Source organism: Aquarana catesbeiana, linkage group LG10, assembly GCF_042186555.1.
Source record: "Aquarana catesbeiana isolate 2022-GZ linkage group LG10, ASM4218655v1, whole genome shotgun sequence".
NCBI lineage: Eukaryota > Metazoa > Chordata > Amphibia > Anura > Ranidae > Aquarana > Aquarana catesbeiana.
The window spans coordinates 160740978-160757396 of NC_133333.1; the positions used below are offsets into that span (position 1 = coordinate 160740978).

General features: G+C 43.8%; 1 protein-coding gene across 1 annotated transcript in view; it reads right to left on the minus strand.

Annotated features, from left to right (window-relative positions):
* The window catches only part of LOC141110081 (troponin I, cardiac muscle-like), a 39266-nt gene extending 23600 nt beyond the window's left edge, over nt 1-15666 (minus strand). The window contains exons 1-4 of the mRNA XM_073601304.1: nt 15534-15666; nt 14912-14953; nt 11728-11859; nt 9474-9563 (exon numbers count right to left, since the gene is read on the minus strand). Coding sequence (XP_073457405.1) covers nt 9474-9563; nt 11728-11859; nt 14912-14953; nt 15534-15536 — 267 coding nt within the window. The 5' untranslated portion in view covers nt 15537-15666. The remainder of the gene's footprint in view (nt 1-9473; nt 9564-11727; nt 11860-14911; nt 14954-15533) is intronic.
* Between the last annotated feature and the right edge of the window lie 753 nt (nt 15667-16419).

Below are 16419 nucleotides of genomic sequence, written 5' to 3' on the forward strand. Positions count from 1 at the left end.
TATAGTATCTGATCGGATCAATATCTGATCCGATCAGATCTATACTAGCGTCCCAAGCAGTTTAGGGTTCCCAAAAACGCAGTGTTAGCGGGATCAGCCCAGATACCTGCTAGCACCTGCGTTTTGCCCCTCCGCCCAGCCCACCCAAGTGCAGTATCGATCGATCACTGTCTCTTACAAAACACTAAACACATAACTGCAGCGTTCGCAGAGTCAGGTCTGATCCCTGCGATCGCTAACAGTTTTTTTGGTAGCATTTTGGTGAACTGGCAAGCACCAGCCCCAGGCAGCGTCAGGTTAGCGCCAGTAGCGCTAACACCCACGCACGCACCGTACACCTCCCTTAGTGGTATAGTATCTGATCGGATCAATATCTGGTCCGATCAGATCTATACTAGCGTCCCCAGCAGTTTAGGGTACCCAAAAACGCAGTGTTAGCGGGATCAGCCCAGATACCTGCTAGCACCTGCGTTTTGCCCCTCCGCCCGGCCCAGCCCAGCCCACCCAAGTGCAGTATCGATCGATCACTGTCACTTACAAAACACTTAACGCATAACTGCAGCGTTCGCTGAGTCAGGCCTGATCCCTGCGATCGCTAACAGTTTTTTTTGTAGCTTTTTATTGAACTGGCAAGCGCCAGTGGCCTAGTACACCCCGGTCGTAGTCAAACCAGCACTGCAGTAACACTTGGTGACGTGGCGAGTCCCATAAGTGCAGTTCAAGCTGGTGAGGTGGCAAGCACAAGTAGTGTCCCGCTGCCACCAAGAAGACAAACACAGGCCCGTCGTGCCCATAATGCCCTTCCTGCTGCATTCGCCAATCCTAATTGGGAACCCACCGCTTCTGCAGCGCCCGTACTTCCCCCATTCACATCCCCAACCAAATGCAGTCGGCTGCATGAGAGGCATTTTCTTTATGTACCCCTACCCAAAGAACCCCCCCAAAAAAGATGTTGTGTCTGCAGCAAGCGCGGATATAGGCGTGACACCCGCTATTATTGTCCCTCCTGTCCTGACAATCCTGGTCTTTGCATTGGTGAATGTTTTTAACGCTACCATTCATTAGTTGAGTATTAGCGTAGGGTACAGCATTGCACAGACTAAGCCACACTTTCACAGGGTCTCCCAAGATGCCATCGCATTTTGAGAGACCCGAACCTGGAACCAGTTACCGTTATAAAAGTTAGTTACAAAAAAAGTGTAAAAAAAAAAAAATATATAAAATAAAAAAAAATAGTTGTCGTTTCATTGTTCTCTCTCTCTCTATTCTCTCTCTATTGTTCTGCTCTTTTTTACTGTATTCTATTCTGCAATGTTTTATTGTTATTATGTTTTATCATGTTTGCTTTTCAGGTATGCAATTTTTTATACTTTACCGTTTACTGTGCTTTATTGTTAACCATTTTTTTGTCTTCAGGTACGCCATTCACGACTTTGAATGGTTATACCAGAATGATGCCTGCAGGTTTAGGTATCAACTTGGTATCATTCTTTTCAGCCAGCGGTCGGCTTTCATGTAAAAGCAATCCTAGTGGCTAATTAGCCTCTAGACTGCTTTTACAAGCCGTGGGAGGGAATGCCCCCCCCCACCGTCTTCCGTGTTTTTCTCTGGCTCTCCTGTCTCAACAGGGAACCTGAGAATGCAGCCGGTGATTCAGCCAGCTGACCATAGAGCTGATCAGAGACCAGAGTGGCTCCAAACATCTCTATGGCCTAAGAAACCGGAAGCTACGAGCATTTTATGACTTAGATTTCGCCGGATGTAAATAGCGCCATTGGGAAATTGGGGAAGCATTTTATCACACCGATCTTGGTGTCGTCAGATGCTTTGAGGGCAGAGGAGAGATCTAGGGTCTAATAGACCCCAATTTTTTCAAAAAAGAGTACCTGTCACTACCTATTGCTATCATAGGGGATATTTACATTCCCCGAGAAAACAATAAAAATGATTAAAAAAAAAAAATGAAAGGAACAGTTTAAAAATAAGATAAAAAAGCAAAAAAATAATAAAGAAAAAAAAAAAAAAAAAAAAAAAGCACCCCTGTCGCCCCCTGCTCTCGCGCTAAGGCGAACGCAAGCGGCGGTCTGTCGTCAAACGTAAACAGCAATTGCACCATGCATGTGAGGTATCGCCGCGAAGGTCAGATCGAGGGCAGTAATTTTTGCAGTAGACCTCCTCTGTAAATCTAAAGTGGTAACCTGTAAAGGCTTTTAAAGGCTTTTAAAAATGTATTTATTTTGTTGCCACTGCACGTTTGTGCGCAATTTTAAAGCATGTCATGTTTGGTATCCATGTACTCGGCCTAAGATCATCTTTTTTATTTCATCAAACATTTGGGCAATATAGAGTGTTTTAGTGCATTAAAATTTAAAAAAGTGTGTTTTTTCCCCAAAAAATGCGTTTGAAAAATCGCTGCGCAAATACTGTGTGAAAAAAAAAACGAAACACCCACCATTTTAATCTGTAGGGCATTTGCTTTAAAAAAATATATAATGTTTGGGGGTTCAAAATAATTTTTTTGCAAAAAAAAATAACTTTTTCATGTAAACAATGAGTGTCAGAAAGGGCTTTGTCTTCAAGTGGTTAGAAGAGTGAGTGATGTGTGACATAAGCTTCTAAATGTTGTGCATAAAATGCCAGGACAGTTCAAAACCCCCCCAAATGACCCCATTTTGGAAAGTAGACACCCCAAGCTATTTGCTGAGAGGCATGTCGAGTCCATGGAATATTTTATATTGCGACACAAGTTTCCAAAATGGGGTCATTTGGGGGGGTTTTGTGCCACCTGGGCATTCCATGGCCTCCGAAACTGTGATAGGCAGTGAAGAGTGAAATCAAAAATTTTCACCCTTAGAAATCCTGAAGGCGGTGATTGGATTTCGGGGCCCCGTACGCGGCTAGGCTCCCAAAAAGTCCCACACATGTGGTATCCCCATACTCAGGAGAAGCAGCTAAATGTATTTTGGGGTGCAATTCCACATATGCCCATGGCCTGTGTGAGCAATATATCATTTAGTGACAACTTTGTGCAAAAAAAAAAAAGTGTCACTTTCCCGCAACTTGTGTCAAAATATAAAATATTCCATGGACTCAATATGCCTCTCAGCAAATAGCCAAATAGCTTGGGGTGTCTACTTTCCAAAATGGGGTCATTTGGGGGGGTTTTGTGCCACCTGGGCATTCCATGGCCTCCGAAACTGTGATAGGCAGTGAAGAGTGAAATCAAAAATTTACATCCTTAGAAATCCTGAAGGCGGTGCTTGGTTTTCGGGGCCCCGTACGCGGCTAAGCTCCCAAAAAGTCCCACACATGTAGTATCCCTATACTCAGGAGAAGCAGCTGAATGTATTTTGGGGTGAAATTCCACATAGGCCCATGGCCTGTGTGAGCAATATATCATTTAGTGACAACTTTTTGTAAATATTTTTTTTTTTTTGTCATTATTCAATCACTTGGGACAAAAAAAAAATAAATATTCAATGGGTTCAACATGCCTCTCAGCAATTTCCTTGGGGTGTCTACTTTCCAAAATGGGGTCATTTGGGGGGTTTTGTACTGCCCTGCCATTTTAGCACCTCAAGAAATGACATAGGCAGTCATAAACTAAAAGCTGTGTAAATTACAGAAAATGTACCCTAGTTTGTAGACGCTATAACTTTTGCGCAAACCAATAAATATACGCTTATTGACATTTTTTTTACCAAAGACATGTGGCCGAATACATTTTGGCCTAAATGTATGACTAAAATTTAGTTTATTGGATTTTTTTTATAACAAAAAGTAGAAAATATCATTTTTTTTCAAAATTTTCGGTCTTTTTCCGTTTATAGCGCAAAAAATAAAAACTGCAGAGGTGATCAAATACCATCAAAAGAAAGCTCTATTTGTGGGAAGAAAAGGATGCAAATTTCGTTTGGGTACAGCATTGCATGACCGCGCAATTAGCAGTTAAAGCGACGCAGTGCCAAACTGGAAAAAGACCTCTGGTCCTTAGGCAGCATAATGGTCTGGGGCTCAAGTGGTTAAAAAAAGTGTATTTTTTCCCCCCAAAAAAATTGCGTTTGTAAGACCACTGCGCAAATGCTGTGTGACATATAGTACTGTAACGATTTCCATTTTATTATCTAGGGTCTCTGCTAAAAAAAATGGTCCTTAAGTGTTTAAAGGGGTTTGGTTAAATAATGCCTGAAATTTTATATTGTAGGTTTTGTACTATTATATTTTAAAGCGTAACTTTACCCATAACAACTTGATAAATGTTTTTTTAGCAAGGAACATTCCACATTAATAGTTATATTACCAAAATTAGTATGTGCTGTAAATTGCCTCCAGCATTGCTACTGTTTCTTCTTGCTGGAGGCTGCCATTTTGTTAAAGCCCAGTGCCCCTAAACAGCAGTACATTTTTAGGCTGTCAGCAGATCTGCCTCTACAAATTCAGCACAGTGCCTAAAAGTAGAGAGCAACTGAGCATGTGCAGAGCAGGGTGAGACCATGTATTCCTTGATTTTACACAGTATAGGTACATATTTATAATGTTTTACATACTGAAGCTATATCTGCAAAAGGGGCCAGCCTGAAGTTATCTTGCAGGACTTTATGTTCTGACTAAATTTCCACTTTAAGTTCAGGTCAACTGAAGGCATGCCCAAGGCAGTACTAAATATAAACTCCTGACTACACACCCCTGGCTCTATACCTGTTATAGATATAGCACTGTCCCCGTAGGGCTTGCTGACTGTTGACTTCTTAGGCCTCTCTCTGGTTACCACCAGCTGGTTGCTGAGGGTTCCCACTTCGTCGCTAGGGGTTCCCGCTTGTCCCACCCTTCTCCCGCTTGCTCAGTACTCAATGACCAGTCCAGGGTATTTGTGTTTTTGTATTTTATTTTGGAACTTGGATGGGAGAAGGGATTAGTGGCATACTCCAACTAGAACTATTCACAATGGATAAGGATAATTCTCACTTGACCTCACTGGATTACTTGTGGAAGCAGTCACACTGCTTTAACCATATAGCCACATGTAAGGAGGGATTAAGTCTTCTTGCACTCACTAGCAGCAGACTTGATGCACTACATTATCTTTGGGATACTCTCTCTAGCATCCCCTTTACTGACACCTGTCCATTAACTCTGCTAGCTGAAGGGGGTGGCCCTCACTCGATAGGCCTCAAAGACACAGATCTGTCCTCACAGTAGGCAGAGTCAGATTTTTACTGGTGTCTCCCTTCCAGTCAGCTCTGCAGGACCTCTGGATTCAGCTTCTCTCTCTCTCTAGGCCCCTGGGTCAACCACCCAGGGCCGCACGGCCACCTCCGAGGAGGAGAGGGCAGCCACCCCCTCCCTCCTGGACTCTGTTCCCAGCCTCAACTAACTCTGAGCACATGTGCCCAGGCTTTAAATACAGTATCCCAGCATGCAATGCAGCACTTTTCCTCTGGTAATGGCCAGGACTGTAACAAAGCCTGTACAATCACTTGGCAGGTCCCCACCCAATGTCCAATATGCCTCCCTATTGGACCAGTGAGGGACAGTCAGAACAAACTGAGCTGCACCTAAGTACAATGAGCAGACCCAACCAATAGATCCTGCTCCCTGGTAGGCAGAGAGCACTCTAAGTTTTACCTGACCATCGTCCTGATAAGCAGAAAGATCAAAAATGCTACTCTTTTCTAGCACCTACCTAAGAGGGTGCTACATAGAATTAGTTTCAGTATTATATAGTATTCCAATAGCAACTTGTCCTATGAAGTTATCAGTATAGCAGCAACTTGTCTACTATCTAGTTTCGATAAACCTCTGGTTGTTTGGGCGTAATGCCATTTACCTGTTCAGTGAAAATCAAATGTAATTGTCAGAATCAGGGGTCAGGCTCAAAGACCAGTAGCTATAGTAGCTACCAGCAGGATAAGTACATGTGGAAGTCACCCTGGCGGATGATACTGGCTCACCCAAGGCACAGGGTCTTAGCACTAACCAGCCCTCACCAGAGCTCCTGATGGTGGAGATGGGCTTTGCAGCATGCTATTGCAAGGTCACAGTCCTCAGCATTGCCCCAACCAGGAGGTAAAAAGCATTTGTGGAATTCCAACTACAAGTAGTAAAATAAGTACATTCCAACTGGTAATAGGGGGTTTCTGCAACTTTCACTTAAAACAGTGTTCCAGTTGTTTTCAAGTTTATTAAAAGTCAGCAGCTTCAAAAAGTGTAGCTGCTGACTTTTAATAAACAGACACTGACCTATCCCACGGTTCAGCGATGTGGCCGCCCGAAGCCTCGCTCCTCTCCCTCTCCTCTCCGCGGCGCCAGCATTGCAAGTGTGGGCACCTGGCTGTGACAGCTTGTGGCTTCACAGCCGGATGCGCACTGCGCATGCATGAGTCGCGCTGCGCCTTCTCAGTGGCCGGGTGTCCCAGAAGATTGCAGGGAGGGAGGGGGAGAGGAGGAGTCGCCTAGGTGGCGAGAGCAGAAGTGGGAGCTGGGTACCTGTCAAAACTAGGTACCCACTCCCCCCCCCCCCAAAAAAAAATTACAAGCCAAATGTGGCATGTAAAGGGGCGAGGAGTGCTTAAAGTGGAAGTTACACTTTGGGTGGCACTCCGCTTTAAAGCGTACCTAGTATCAGTTATATTTTTCCTATGCATGTATGCTAAGCATTATGTAAGTACAGGGGTTGGACAAAACTATGTAAACAAGTATGGTAAAATAACAAAATCCTTACCTAATATAATGTTGGACTGGGAATTGACAAATATAAGTCTTATATAAGACATAAGACAAATATAAGGACAGTGGATAGTTGAATCTGATACCACTCTTCATGCGGGTCACAATCCTGTGCAATGTCCTTTTGTCTCTTTTGGTCAGGTGGCCATGTCGACCGCGCTTATCAGATGATGTTTTGCTGGAAGCGGTACTCGCGACACCGCAAATAAATTGGCAACTTCAACAATTTGCCCTCTTTGAAACTCAAAAAGCTCTGACACGACTCCGTATTTCTAGCAGCGCACCTGATAGCTAGGCGTCTCATCACACAGCAGAAGCAAAAGAATGTTACATCACTTCTGCTTTCAAAGCAAATCATGTAATCACTTTCACACCTGCAAATCATGTAGTGTTTCCATATTTTGGTCCACCCCCTGTAGAACACTAATGCCCCATACACACGGTCGGATTTTCCGATGGAAAATGTGTGATAGGACCTTGTTGTCGGAAATTCCGACCGTGTGTAGGCTCCATCACACATTTTCCATCGGATTTTCCGACACACAAAGTTTGAGAGCAGGATATAAAATTTTCCGACAACAAAATCCGTTGTCGGAAATTCCGATCGTGTGTACACAAATCCACGGACAAAGTGTCACGCATGCTCAGAATAAATAAAGAGATGAAAGCTATTGGCCACTGCCCCGTTTATAGTCCCGACGTACGTGATTTACGTCACCGCGTTCAGAACGATCGGATTTTCCGACAACTTTTCGTGACCGTGTGTATGCAAGACAAGTTTGAGCCAACATCCGTCGGAAAAAATCCTAAGATTTTGTTGTCGGAATGTCCGATCAAAGTCCGACCGTGTGTACGGGGCATTACAGGTATATAATAATTCTTACGAAGATCACAATACAGCTTATTTTGCTAATATGCTGGCCCAAGGATGACACTGTAGTCTTTATGTTCTTGGTTGCGTGTTTACATGTTGCCTTCCACAAATCTCCGGTTTGCTGCAACCTCTCACTAGACACTTTTAATGCTAAAGAGCAGGGGTGGACTGACAACTCATGGGGCCCCTGGGCAATAGGAGATTATGGGGATTATGGGGCCCCCTGTGCAACTCAGATGCATAGTCAGCGCATATAAATATAGTCTGCATGGAGGTTCCTGGCTTCTTTCCATAGAAGGCGCTGGACACTTCCAGGTTTAAAGGTGGCTGCCGCATTTTGTTTTTTCCTCACAAAACCAAGATGGTTGCCGCTTTTTTTTTTTCCTGACATATCATGAAAAATCTACTGACAGCTCATTTTTTACTGAGAACCTGGAATATGACAGAAACTCCCATTAGAAACTAAGAGGGGGTGGAGGGATAGAGACAGAAGGGAGGAAGGGGGAGGCAGGGATAGGAATGGGAGGGAGAGAGAAAGGTGGAAGAGTAGGAGAGAGATTCAGAAGGAGAGAGAGGGAGGGGGGAAATAAGTGGGGGGAGAGAGAGGCAGATAAGAGGGAGGGGGAGAGAGGGGCGAGTGTGAGAGAGAGAGAACAAGGTGAGAGACAGGGGAATGAGAGAGGGGGTGAAAGAGAAAGGGGGGCAAGAAAGGGAGGAGGTGAGAGAGAGAGAGGGGTGAGAGAGTGAGTGAGAGAGAATGAATGGGAGAGAGAGAAAGGGAGGTGAGAGAGGGAGGGAGAGAGAGAGAGAGAGAGAGAGAGAGAGAGAGAGAGAGGGGTGAGATAGAGAGGGGAGGAGAGAGGGGGTGAGAGGGAGATAGGGGTAAAAGATAGAGGGGGACAGTAAGGAGAAGTGAGAGAGAGAGTGGGGTGAGAGAGACAGAAGGGGGGTGAGAGAGAGGGGATGAGAGAGAGAGAGAGATAGGGGTAAGAGAGAGGGGGGGGGGAAAGGAGGGGTAAGAAAGAGAGGCGGTGAGAGAGAAAGAGAGAGAGGGACTGAGAGAGAGGTAGGGTGAAAGACAGAGAGGGGGGTGAAAGAGAGAGGCTCCCCTATCCCCCCCATCCTACACCATGAGACTTCACATGTACACTGCCGCTTCTTCTGACTGCAGGTGTTCTGTCAGATTAGCAAACCTGGTAGCAGTGGACACATGCACAGTTGGCGGAACATCACTTCCGTTACCTAATCTGACGGGTCGCCGATTCTAGTGGAACACCGGCTCCATCACCAGCTGTGTCTAGCAAGGCATGAAAGCCTGAGACCGTGATTCGCTCCGCCACTACATGACGTGTGAGTTTCTTCCGGGATCAGAGGCCGCCACCGCCTCTGCTCCCCTCATTGTCACTAGCATTCCCCTGCTTTTTGGGTAAACGCTTCTTCCACCTTCTCATCCGCGCCCATCCTGGGCTCCCCTAACCCTCTCATTAAATATACTGCCCCATATGTGACACGTGTGGAGCTTCTAATGACTCTGAGCCCTCGGGCAGTGCCTGAGTGCATGAATGGTCAGTCTGCCCAAGTTAAGGAGTCCCTATGAGTTAAATAACTAGGGGAAGGGAAGCTGAGAAAAATCTTTTGTTGTTTGCAAAAAGCACTTTTTAAGGCCTAAACAGTCAATTGACTGAAAATGAAGAACAGTTTTTAGGGATAAAAGGTACATTTTGTAATACTGTTTCTTTATATTTTATAACATGTGTATTGACATATATCTATTCAAGCAGATCTGTAAAGTTACTGACAGTTCAGTTTTTATGGCTTTTGGCGCTAATTTTTCATCAACGTATTGTTTTCTGGATGAAAGATTGTACAGTACCTCAATAATACTTTTATTTACTTTAGCTTCCATGTCATATCTTTCTTCATCCACAACATCAATCCTGGCGTGAAGCTCTCTGCACATATCCTACAAAAATGACAATGTAAAATCATTATATAACAGCAGAAACACTTCTGCTCTTATCTAAAACAAAAGCAGGAGGTTGTTTTAATATAGCATCCCCAAGTACTATGTCTTGGCCTTATTATACCATTTGCATACATTCTCTCTCTAGAACACGTGTCAAACACAAGCTCAGCGGGCCAAATCCGACCTGCCAGGCCATTTCATGTGGCCCTCTCACCCAGGGCTTTTTTTAAGCTGGAACATGGCAGAACTATCTTCTGACGCCTCTGGCTCTCACCCTTCGCTCCCCGTTCAGCACTGTCACTTGTAAACACAGAAACCTTCTGTGTTTACAAGGACAATTTTCCTCTCGGCGGCTCTCACAGATCCCTGCCTGCCCTGCACTTGAGGGGACAACTGAGGGGACTAGGGAGATGCAGGTGCAGTGTGGGATGAGGCATCACGTAGTAAGCTGAACTGGGATGCCCACCTGTGTCCGGGGTGCACAGATGCTGACCGATGATCTCCCTGCAGGTGAGAGAGACAGAGCCGTCCACAATGCCGGGGGGGGGGTACTGGAGCCAGGCTGGGTAGGTGAGATGCGAGGAAGCTTTTTGGGGTGGGGGGGTGAGGGCTGTGGGGGGAGGAATGTGCAAAGGTTGGGGTTGGAGAGAGTGGAGCAGAGGTCAAAGCCAAGGAAGAGTTGAATTGGACAATGGACAGCCTGTGAAAGATAGCTGAACCCTGCACTCTGTATGTAGCACACCCCTTAACCCTGCACTCTGTACACAGCACACCAATGAACTCTGCACTCTGTACATAGTGCCTCCCTAAACCTCGCACATAACGCACTTCTGGTATTTATTGCCCCTTTAGGACCATCCCACTGTTTGATGCTGTTTGGTGGGGTGGGGGCATGGTTGAGTTCCTGCACCTATTCTCTGAGAAAAAAAAAGCCCTGGATAAATTTATATAGTCTTACAGATACAACGGGCCCCTTGAGGGCAACCATAATGTTGATGTGGCCCAAAATAAAAAAAGTGCCAAGAAGGGCAACCAAACTGATAAGAGGCATGGAGGAGCTCAGCTATGAGGAAAGATTAGAGGAACTGAAATTGTTTCTCTCTTGAGAAGAGGGAATTAATCAATGATATGATCAACATTTATAAATACATAAGGGGTCCAAATAGTGAAAATGGTGTTGAGCTATTCTGTTTAAGGTCATCACAGAGGACAAGAGGGCACTCTTTACATCTGGAGGAAAAGAGATTTAATCTCCAAAAACAGAAAGGCTTCTTCACAGCAAGAGCTGTGAAAATGTGGAATAGTCTCCCTCAAGAACTGGTTCTGTCCAGCTTAGTAATCTTTCCTAAGTGTACATGATATAACTGGGTACTGACATTTATAGGTAAAGTTGATCCAGGGAATATCCGATTGCATCTTGGGGGATCAAGAAGGATTTTTTTCACCTGCTGGAGCAGATTGGATCATGCTTTGCTGGGGTTTTTTTGTTTTCCTCTGGATCAACTATGGGTAAAGGATTGTGTATGCCAGACGAATATGTAACAATGACAGCAGAGCTTACATATCGCAATACAAGGGAAGTTCCTATTGCCTCGTTGCCTACTTTAGACAAATTCAGCTGTGACAGACAATGCACAAATCTTATTTTTTTTCTTAATGCTTCCATTTGTAATGGACTAATAAAGTTACATTTACCCCATAGACCAAGAGCTTTTATTCTAAGAAAGGATTATCTGTCTTTTTACAGCGCAAATTTAAAAACATAAAAACCTTTGTGGAGTTGTTCCTGAATGACAGACTGATCTCAGGGATTACCTGGCATTGTATTAGTCGTCAAGAATCATTTGGCTATATAAAATGACTTTCACATATGTCTAAACTTATAAGGAAATAGCAAAAGTTCTCATTTTCAGTTAGTTGGAAACATCAGGAACCACCTCAGGACAAATACTCCAAACTTTAAAAAAAAACATGTATAAAAGTTATTTTAAATAATACTTTATTTTTTCGGTTTTGGACTAGATCATTTAAGAGTGCTTCCTTATATATGTATTTTGTGTGTGTCTATGTACTGTGTGTATATACTGTATATTATACATACATGTATGGTTCCAAGGGCTCTCAACTCTGACATTTCTTATTGCTTATTACCATTCTTTACCTGAAGCTCAGAAATTGACAATCCAGAAAGTTGAAGAGGTTCACAGCGCTCAGCCAAGACTCTCTCTTTCTCTTGGGCTCTAGCTTCCTCTTCCTGTTCCATCTCATGCTTAGCAATTTGAAGCATCAGACCCTTAATCAAAATAAAGAAAATTTTACATTCTCTTATTGACTTCAGAGAAGGCATATAAGGCATGCATAGAGGGTGTGCCGAATATGCGGGGGCACACCCTTATCACCCCCTACGCATTAGCATTACCTTTCTGTGTGCCAGCGGGTAGATGGGAGATATCTCCCTCTGACCAGTTCTGCCATTTATGAGGGCTGCTGTACTTGTCTTTCACTGTACTGGCTCTGCCAAAAGAGTGTGTGTGTCTGCATGTGTATGTATATGTATATAAATATAAATACAGTGCCTTGAAAATGTACTAATTCATACCCCTTAAAAATGTTCCACATTTTGTCATGCTATAAAAAAAAATGCAAATTTTATTGGGATTTTATGTGATAGACCAGCACAAAGTGGCACATAATTGTGAAGTGGAATGAAAATAATAAATGGTTTTCAATTTTTTTTTACAAATAAATATCTAAAAAGTGCGGCATGCATTTTATTCAGCCCTCAAGTCAATACTTTGTAGAACCACCTTTTGCTGCAATTACAGCTGCAAGTCTTTTTGGGGATGTCTCTACCAGCTTTGCACATCTATGGAGTGACATTTTTGCCCATTCTTCTTTGCAAAATAGCTCAAGCTCTGTCAGATTGGATGGAGAGTGTCTGTGAACAGCAATTTTCAAGTCTTGCCACAGATTCTCAATTGGATTTAGGTCTGGACTTTGACTGGGCCATTTTAACACATGAATATGCTTTGATCTAAATTATTCCATTGTAGCTCCGGTTGTATGTTTAGGGTCGTTGTCCTGCTCATAGGTGTGCGCAGCCTATAGCATTAGGGTGTGCACCCCAAAGCTCACATGCATGTGTGTGTGTCTACACGTAGATGGCCCCGCTACATAAATCTCCCTGCTGGCACTGTGAAAGAGAAGTGCTTAAGCACTTCTCCTATGGAAGAGCAGGTAAGAGGGAGATCTTTCCCATCTCCCCGCCCCCACACAGAGCAATAATGCTAATGTGTACTAGGTGATTAGGGTGTGCCCAGGCACACCTGGCACACCCTGTGCACACGCCTATGGTCCTGCTGGAAGGTGAACCTCTGCCTCAGTCTCAAGTCATTTGTAGACTCTAATGCTGTGTACACACGGCCGGACTTCCTGACAGAAAAAGTCCAATGGGAGCTTTTGGTCAGACATTCCGACCGTGTGTATGCCCCATCGGACTTTTTCTGTTGGCATTTCCGACGGACTCAGATATAGAACATGTTCCAAATCTTTCCGTCGGAAATGCCAATGGAGTTTAGACCGTTGTCAAGCCCGCTCGTGTGTACGCGGCATAACAGGTTTTCTTCTAAGATTGCCCTATATTTGGCTCCATCCATCTTCCCATCGACTCTGACCAGCTTCCCTGTCCATGCTGATGAAAAGCAGGGACAGGGTTTTCCGCCACATATAGCGTTTTGCTTTAAGTTCAATTTTGGTCTCATCCGACCAGAGCACATGTTTGTTGTGTCCCCCACATGGCTTCTAACTGCAAATCGGACTTCTTATGGCTTTCTTTCAACAATGGCTTTCTTTTTGCCACTCTTCCATAGAGGCCAGATTTGTGGAGTGCATGGCTAATAGTTGTCCTGTGGACAGATTCTCCCACCTGAGCTGTGGATCTCTGCAGCTCCTCCAGAGTTACCATGGGCCTCTTGGCTGCTTCTCTGATTAATGCTCTCCTTACCCGGCCTGTCAGTTTAGGTGGATGGCCATGTCTTGGTAGGTTTGGGGTTGTGCCATACTCTTTCCATTTTTGGATGATGGATTGAACAGTGCTTCGTAATATGTTCAAAGCTTGGGATATTCTTTTATAATCTAACCCTGCTTTAAACATCTCCACAACTTTATCCCTGACCTTTCTGGTGTTCCTTGGCCTTCATGATGCTGTTTGTTCACTAAGGTTCTCTAACAAACTTCCAAGGAACAGCTGTATTTGTATAGTAGTGATTTTACAAAGCCTTACTCACCCATTCCTCATTGAGAAACATAGACGTAAGACACTACCTCCAGTATCTTTGAACAAATATTAACCACTTGCCGACCGCCGCATGTACATATATGTCGACACAGGCAGTCAAATGGGCGTACAGGTACGTCCCTTTAAATTTGCCGCTGTGTCATTGCGTGCACGCCGCCGCAAGCTCCGTGAGTGTGATCGCGGGTCCTGCAGAGTCGATGTCCACGGGGATACCTGCGATCGTCTCACGGAGAGGACGAATGGGGAAATTCTGATGTAAACAATCATTTCCCTGTTCTGCCTAGTGACAAGGACACTGATCACAGCTCTCTGTAATCGGGAACTGTGATCAGTGTGGTGTCACACATAGCCCCCCCCCCCAGTTAGAATCACTCCCTAGGACACACTTAACCTCTACAGCGCCACCTAGTGGTTAACCCCTTCACTGCCAGTCACATTTACACAGTAATCAATGTATTTTTAATCGCACTGATCGCTGTATAAATGTGAATGGTCCCAAAATAGCGCCAAAAGTGTCCGATCTGTCCGCCATAATGTCGCAGTCAGGATAAAAATCGTGATCGCCGCCATTACTAGTAAAAAAAAAAAATTGTTAATAAAAATGCCATAAAATTATGGCAGACACAATAACTTTTGCGCAAACTAATCAATAAACGCTTATTTTTTTTTTACCAAAAATATGAAGAAGAATACATATCAGCCTAAACTGAGGAAAAAAATGTTTTTTTTATATATTTTTTGGGGATATTTATTATAGCAAAATGTAAAAAATATTTTTTCAAAATTGTCGCTCTTTTTTTGTTTATAGCGCAAAAAATAAAAACCGCAGAGGTGATCAAATACCACCAAAAGAAAGCTCTATTTGTGGGGAAAAAAAGGACGTCAATTTTGTTTGGGAGCCTTTGTCAGTTAAAGCGACACAGTGCCAAATCACAAAAAGTGCTCTGGTCTTTGGCCAGCCAAATGGTCCGTGGCTTAAGTGGTTAAAACACTCTCCCATTATAATATTCATGGTTTACTCCAATATATACAAATAAAATTACATTACCTTCAACTGCAGTTTCCGGGATGCAGTAATCTTTGGTTTTCTCTGTTAAAAGAAATCACATTTGTTTCATTATTTAGGCAGTTTCAATAACACGGTAATATGCAATTTTTAAATGGAAAGCTATATTTAACATGATTGGTGGTCAAACTAAGAAGAGCCCTCTTATTTTTTCAGTCAGTGGGAGAAGGGTCCCCTTACATAGGTGGCCAGTGGAAAAAAATACCCCTGTTATGGGTCAGAGTAGTTCCCTGTTATGTTAATGATCATTGGTATCATTGATTGCTTATATGATAGACAGAAACGTTAATGGGAATGCTAGCAACTGTAGAAGGAGCCCTAGGCTTCCGCATAGCTCTGGTTAAAAAATGCTGGTTTTGCATCTGTAAACTAAAACCACCGAATCAATCGGGTTATCAATCTCCTGCTCCTACAGCTAAGTAAATATTACATTTATTGTTTTTATCTGCATTGCATTGCACTCTTATCTGACTTTTTGCTATGAGCTCCATGCAATTTTTTCATGTTAAATAAAAAATGTGAATCATTGCAAGGACAGCTAGTAGACAAAGCACACATTAGGATTCAAGTCCAGACTAGCAGTCCAAATGCAACCCATAAATACCATTCAAGTTTAATTTCATGGAGGTCATATCTTTCCTCATTCTTTTACAGCACTGTATTCAGCTTGATAAAGAGTCCTAAGATGTAAATGCTGCAGATTAATACTGGTATTCCAGGATGAATACCAGATTATCAGGAAAAACATTTGATTACTGTCACATAGGATAGAAATGAGAATACTTTTAAAATTAGCAACACCCTTCAGTTCTCATGTATTACCAGGCTGGAAGCTGTCTTGACTTGTTCGAGCAACCCTTTTAAGAAGACAGCTTTATCTCCAATAGGCACTAAATAGCAATAACAGATATATATATACTGTATACACACACACACCGCACAATTTGTACAATTTGCTGCACCCGTTTTATCACAATTGCATGTGTAGCACCCTGATGTTTAGGCAGGGTTGCTATCAAATTTAGTTGCCAGGCAATAGTTGTCTTGGCCAATTGTTAGGAGATCAATTGATTCCTCTCTAAATCTGGACTTGTTGCACCCTTTCTCTTCTGTCACTGGGTGTCACTATGGTAGTGACATTAGACAAGACAGGGGCTTTGCAAGCTCAGACATTAATGGATGGGGTGTCTCAGCCAATGGGCAGGGATGTTCTTTGGTCCCTTGGCCTGCAGGGAGAGCCTATTTATTTGGGTGGAGTCAGGTGATTGGGGTTCTGTGCCACCTGGATGGCTGTCTGGGTGAACTTGTGTTGTACCCCCCCGGGCTGCTGGGCTGGAAGCCTGAGGCCTATCCCAGGGACATCTGGCTGCTAGGCTATCTGAGGCCTATCCAGAAGCAGGAGAGCAGTGAAGAGTTGGGACTACTGGCTTGCAGTCCAACCAGAAGTAGCGATTCAGCCGGACGGGGAACCAACTGTGGTCGGAGGTAGA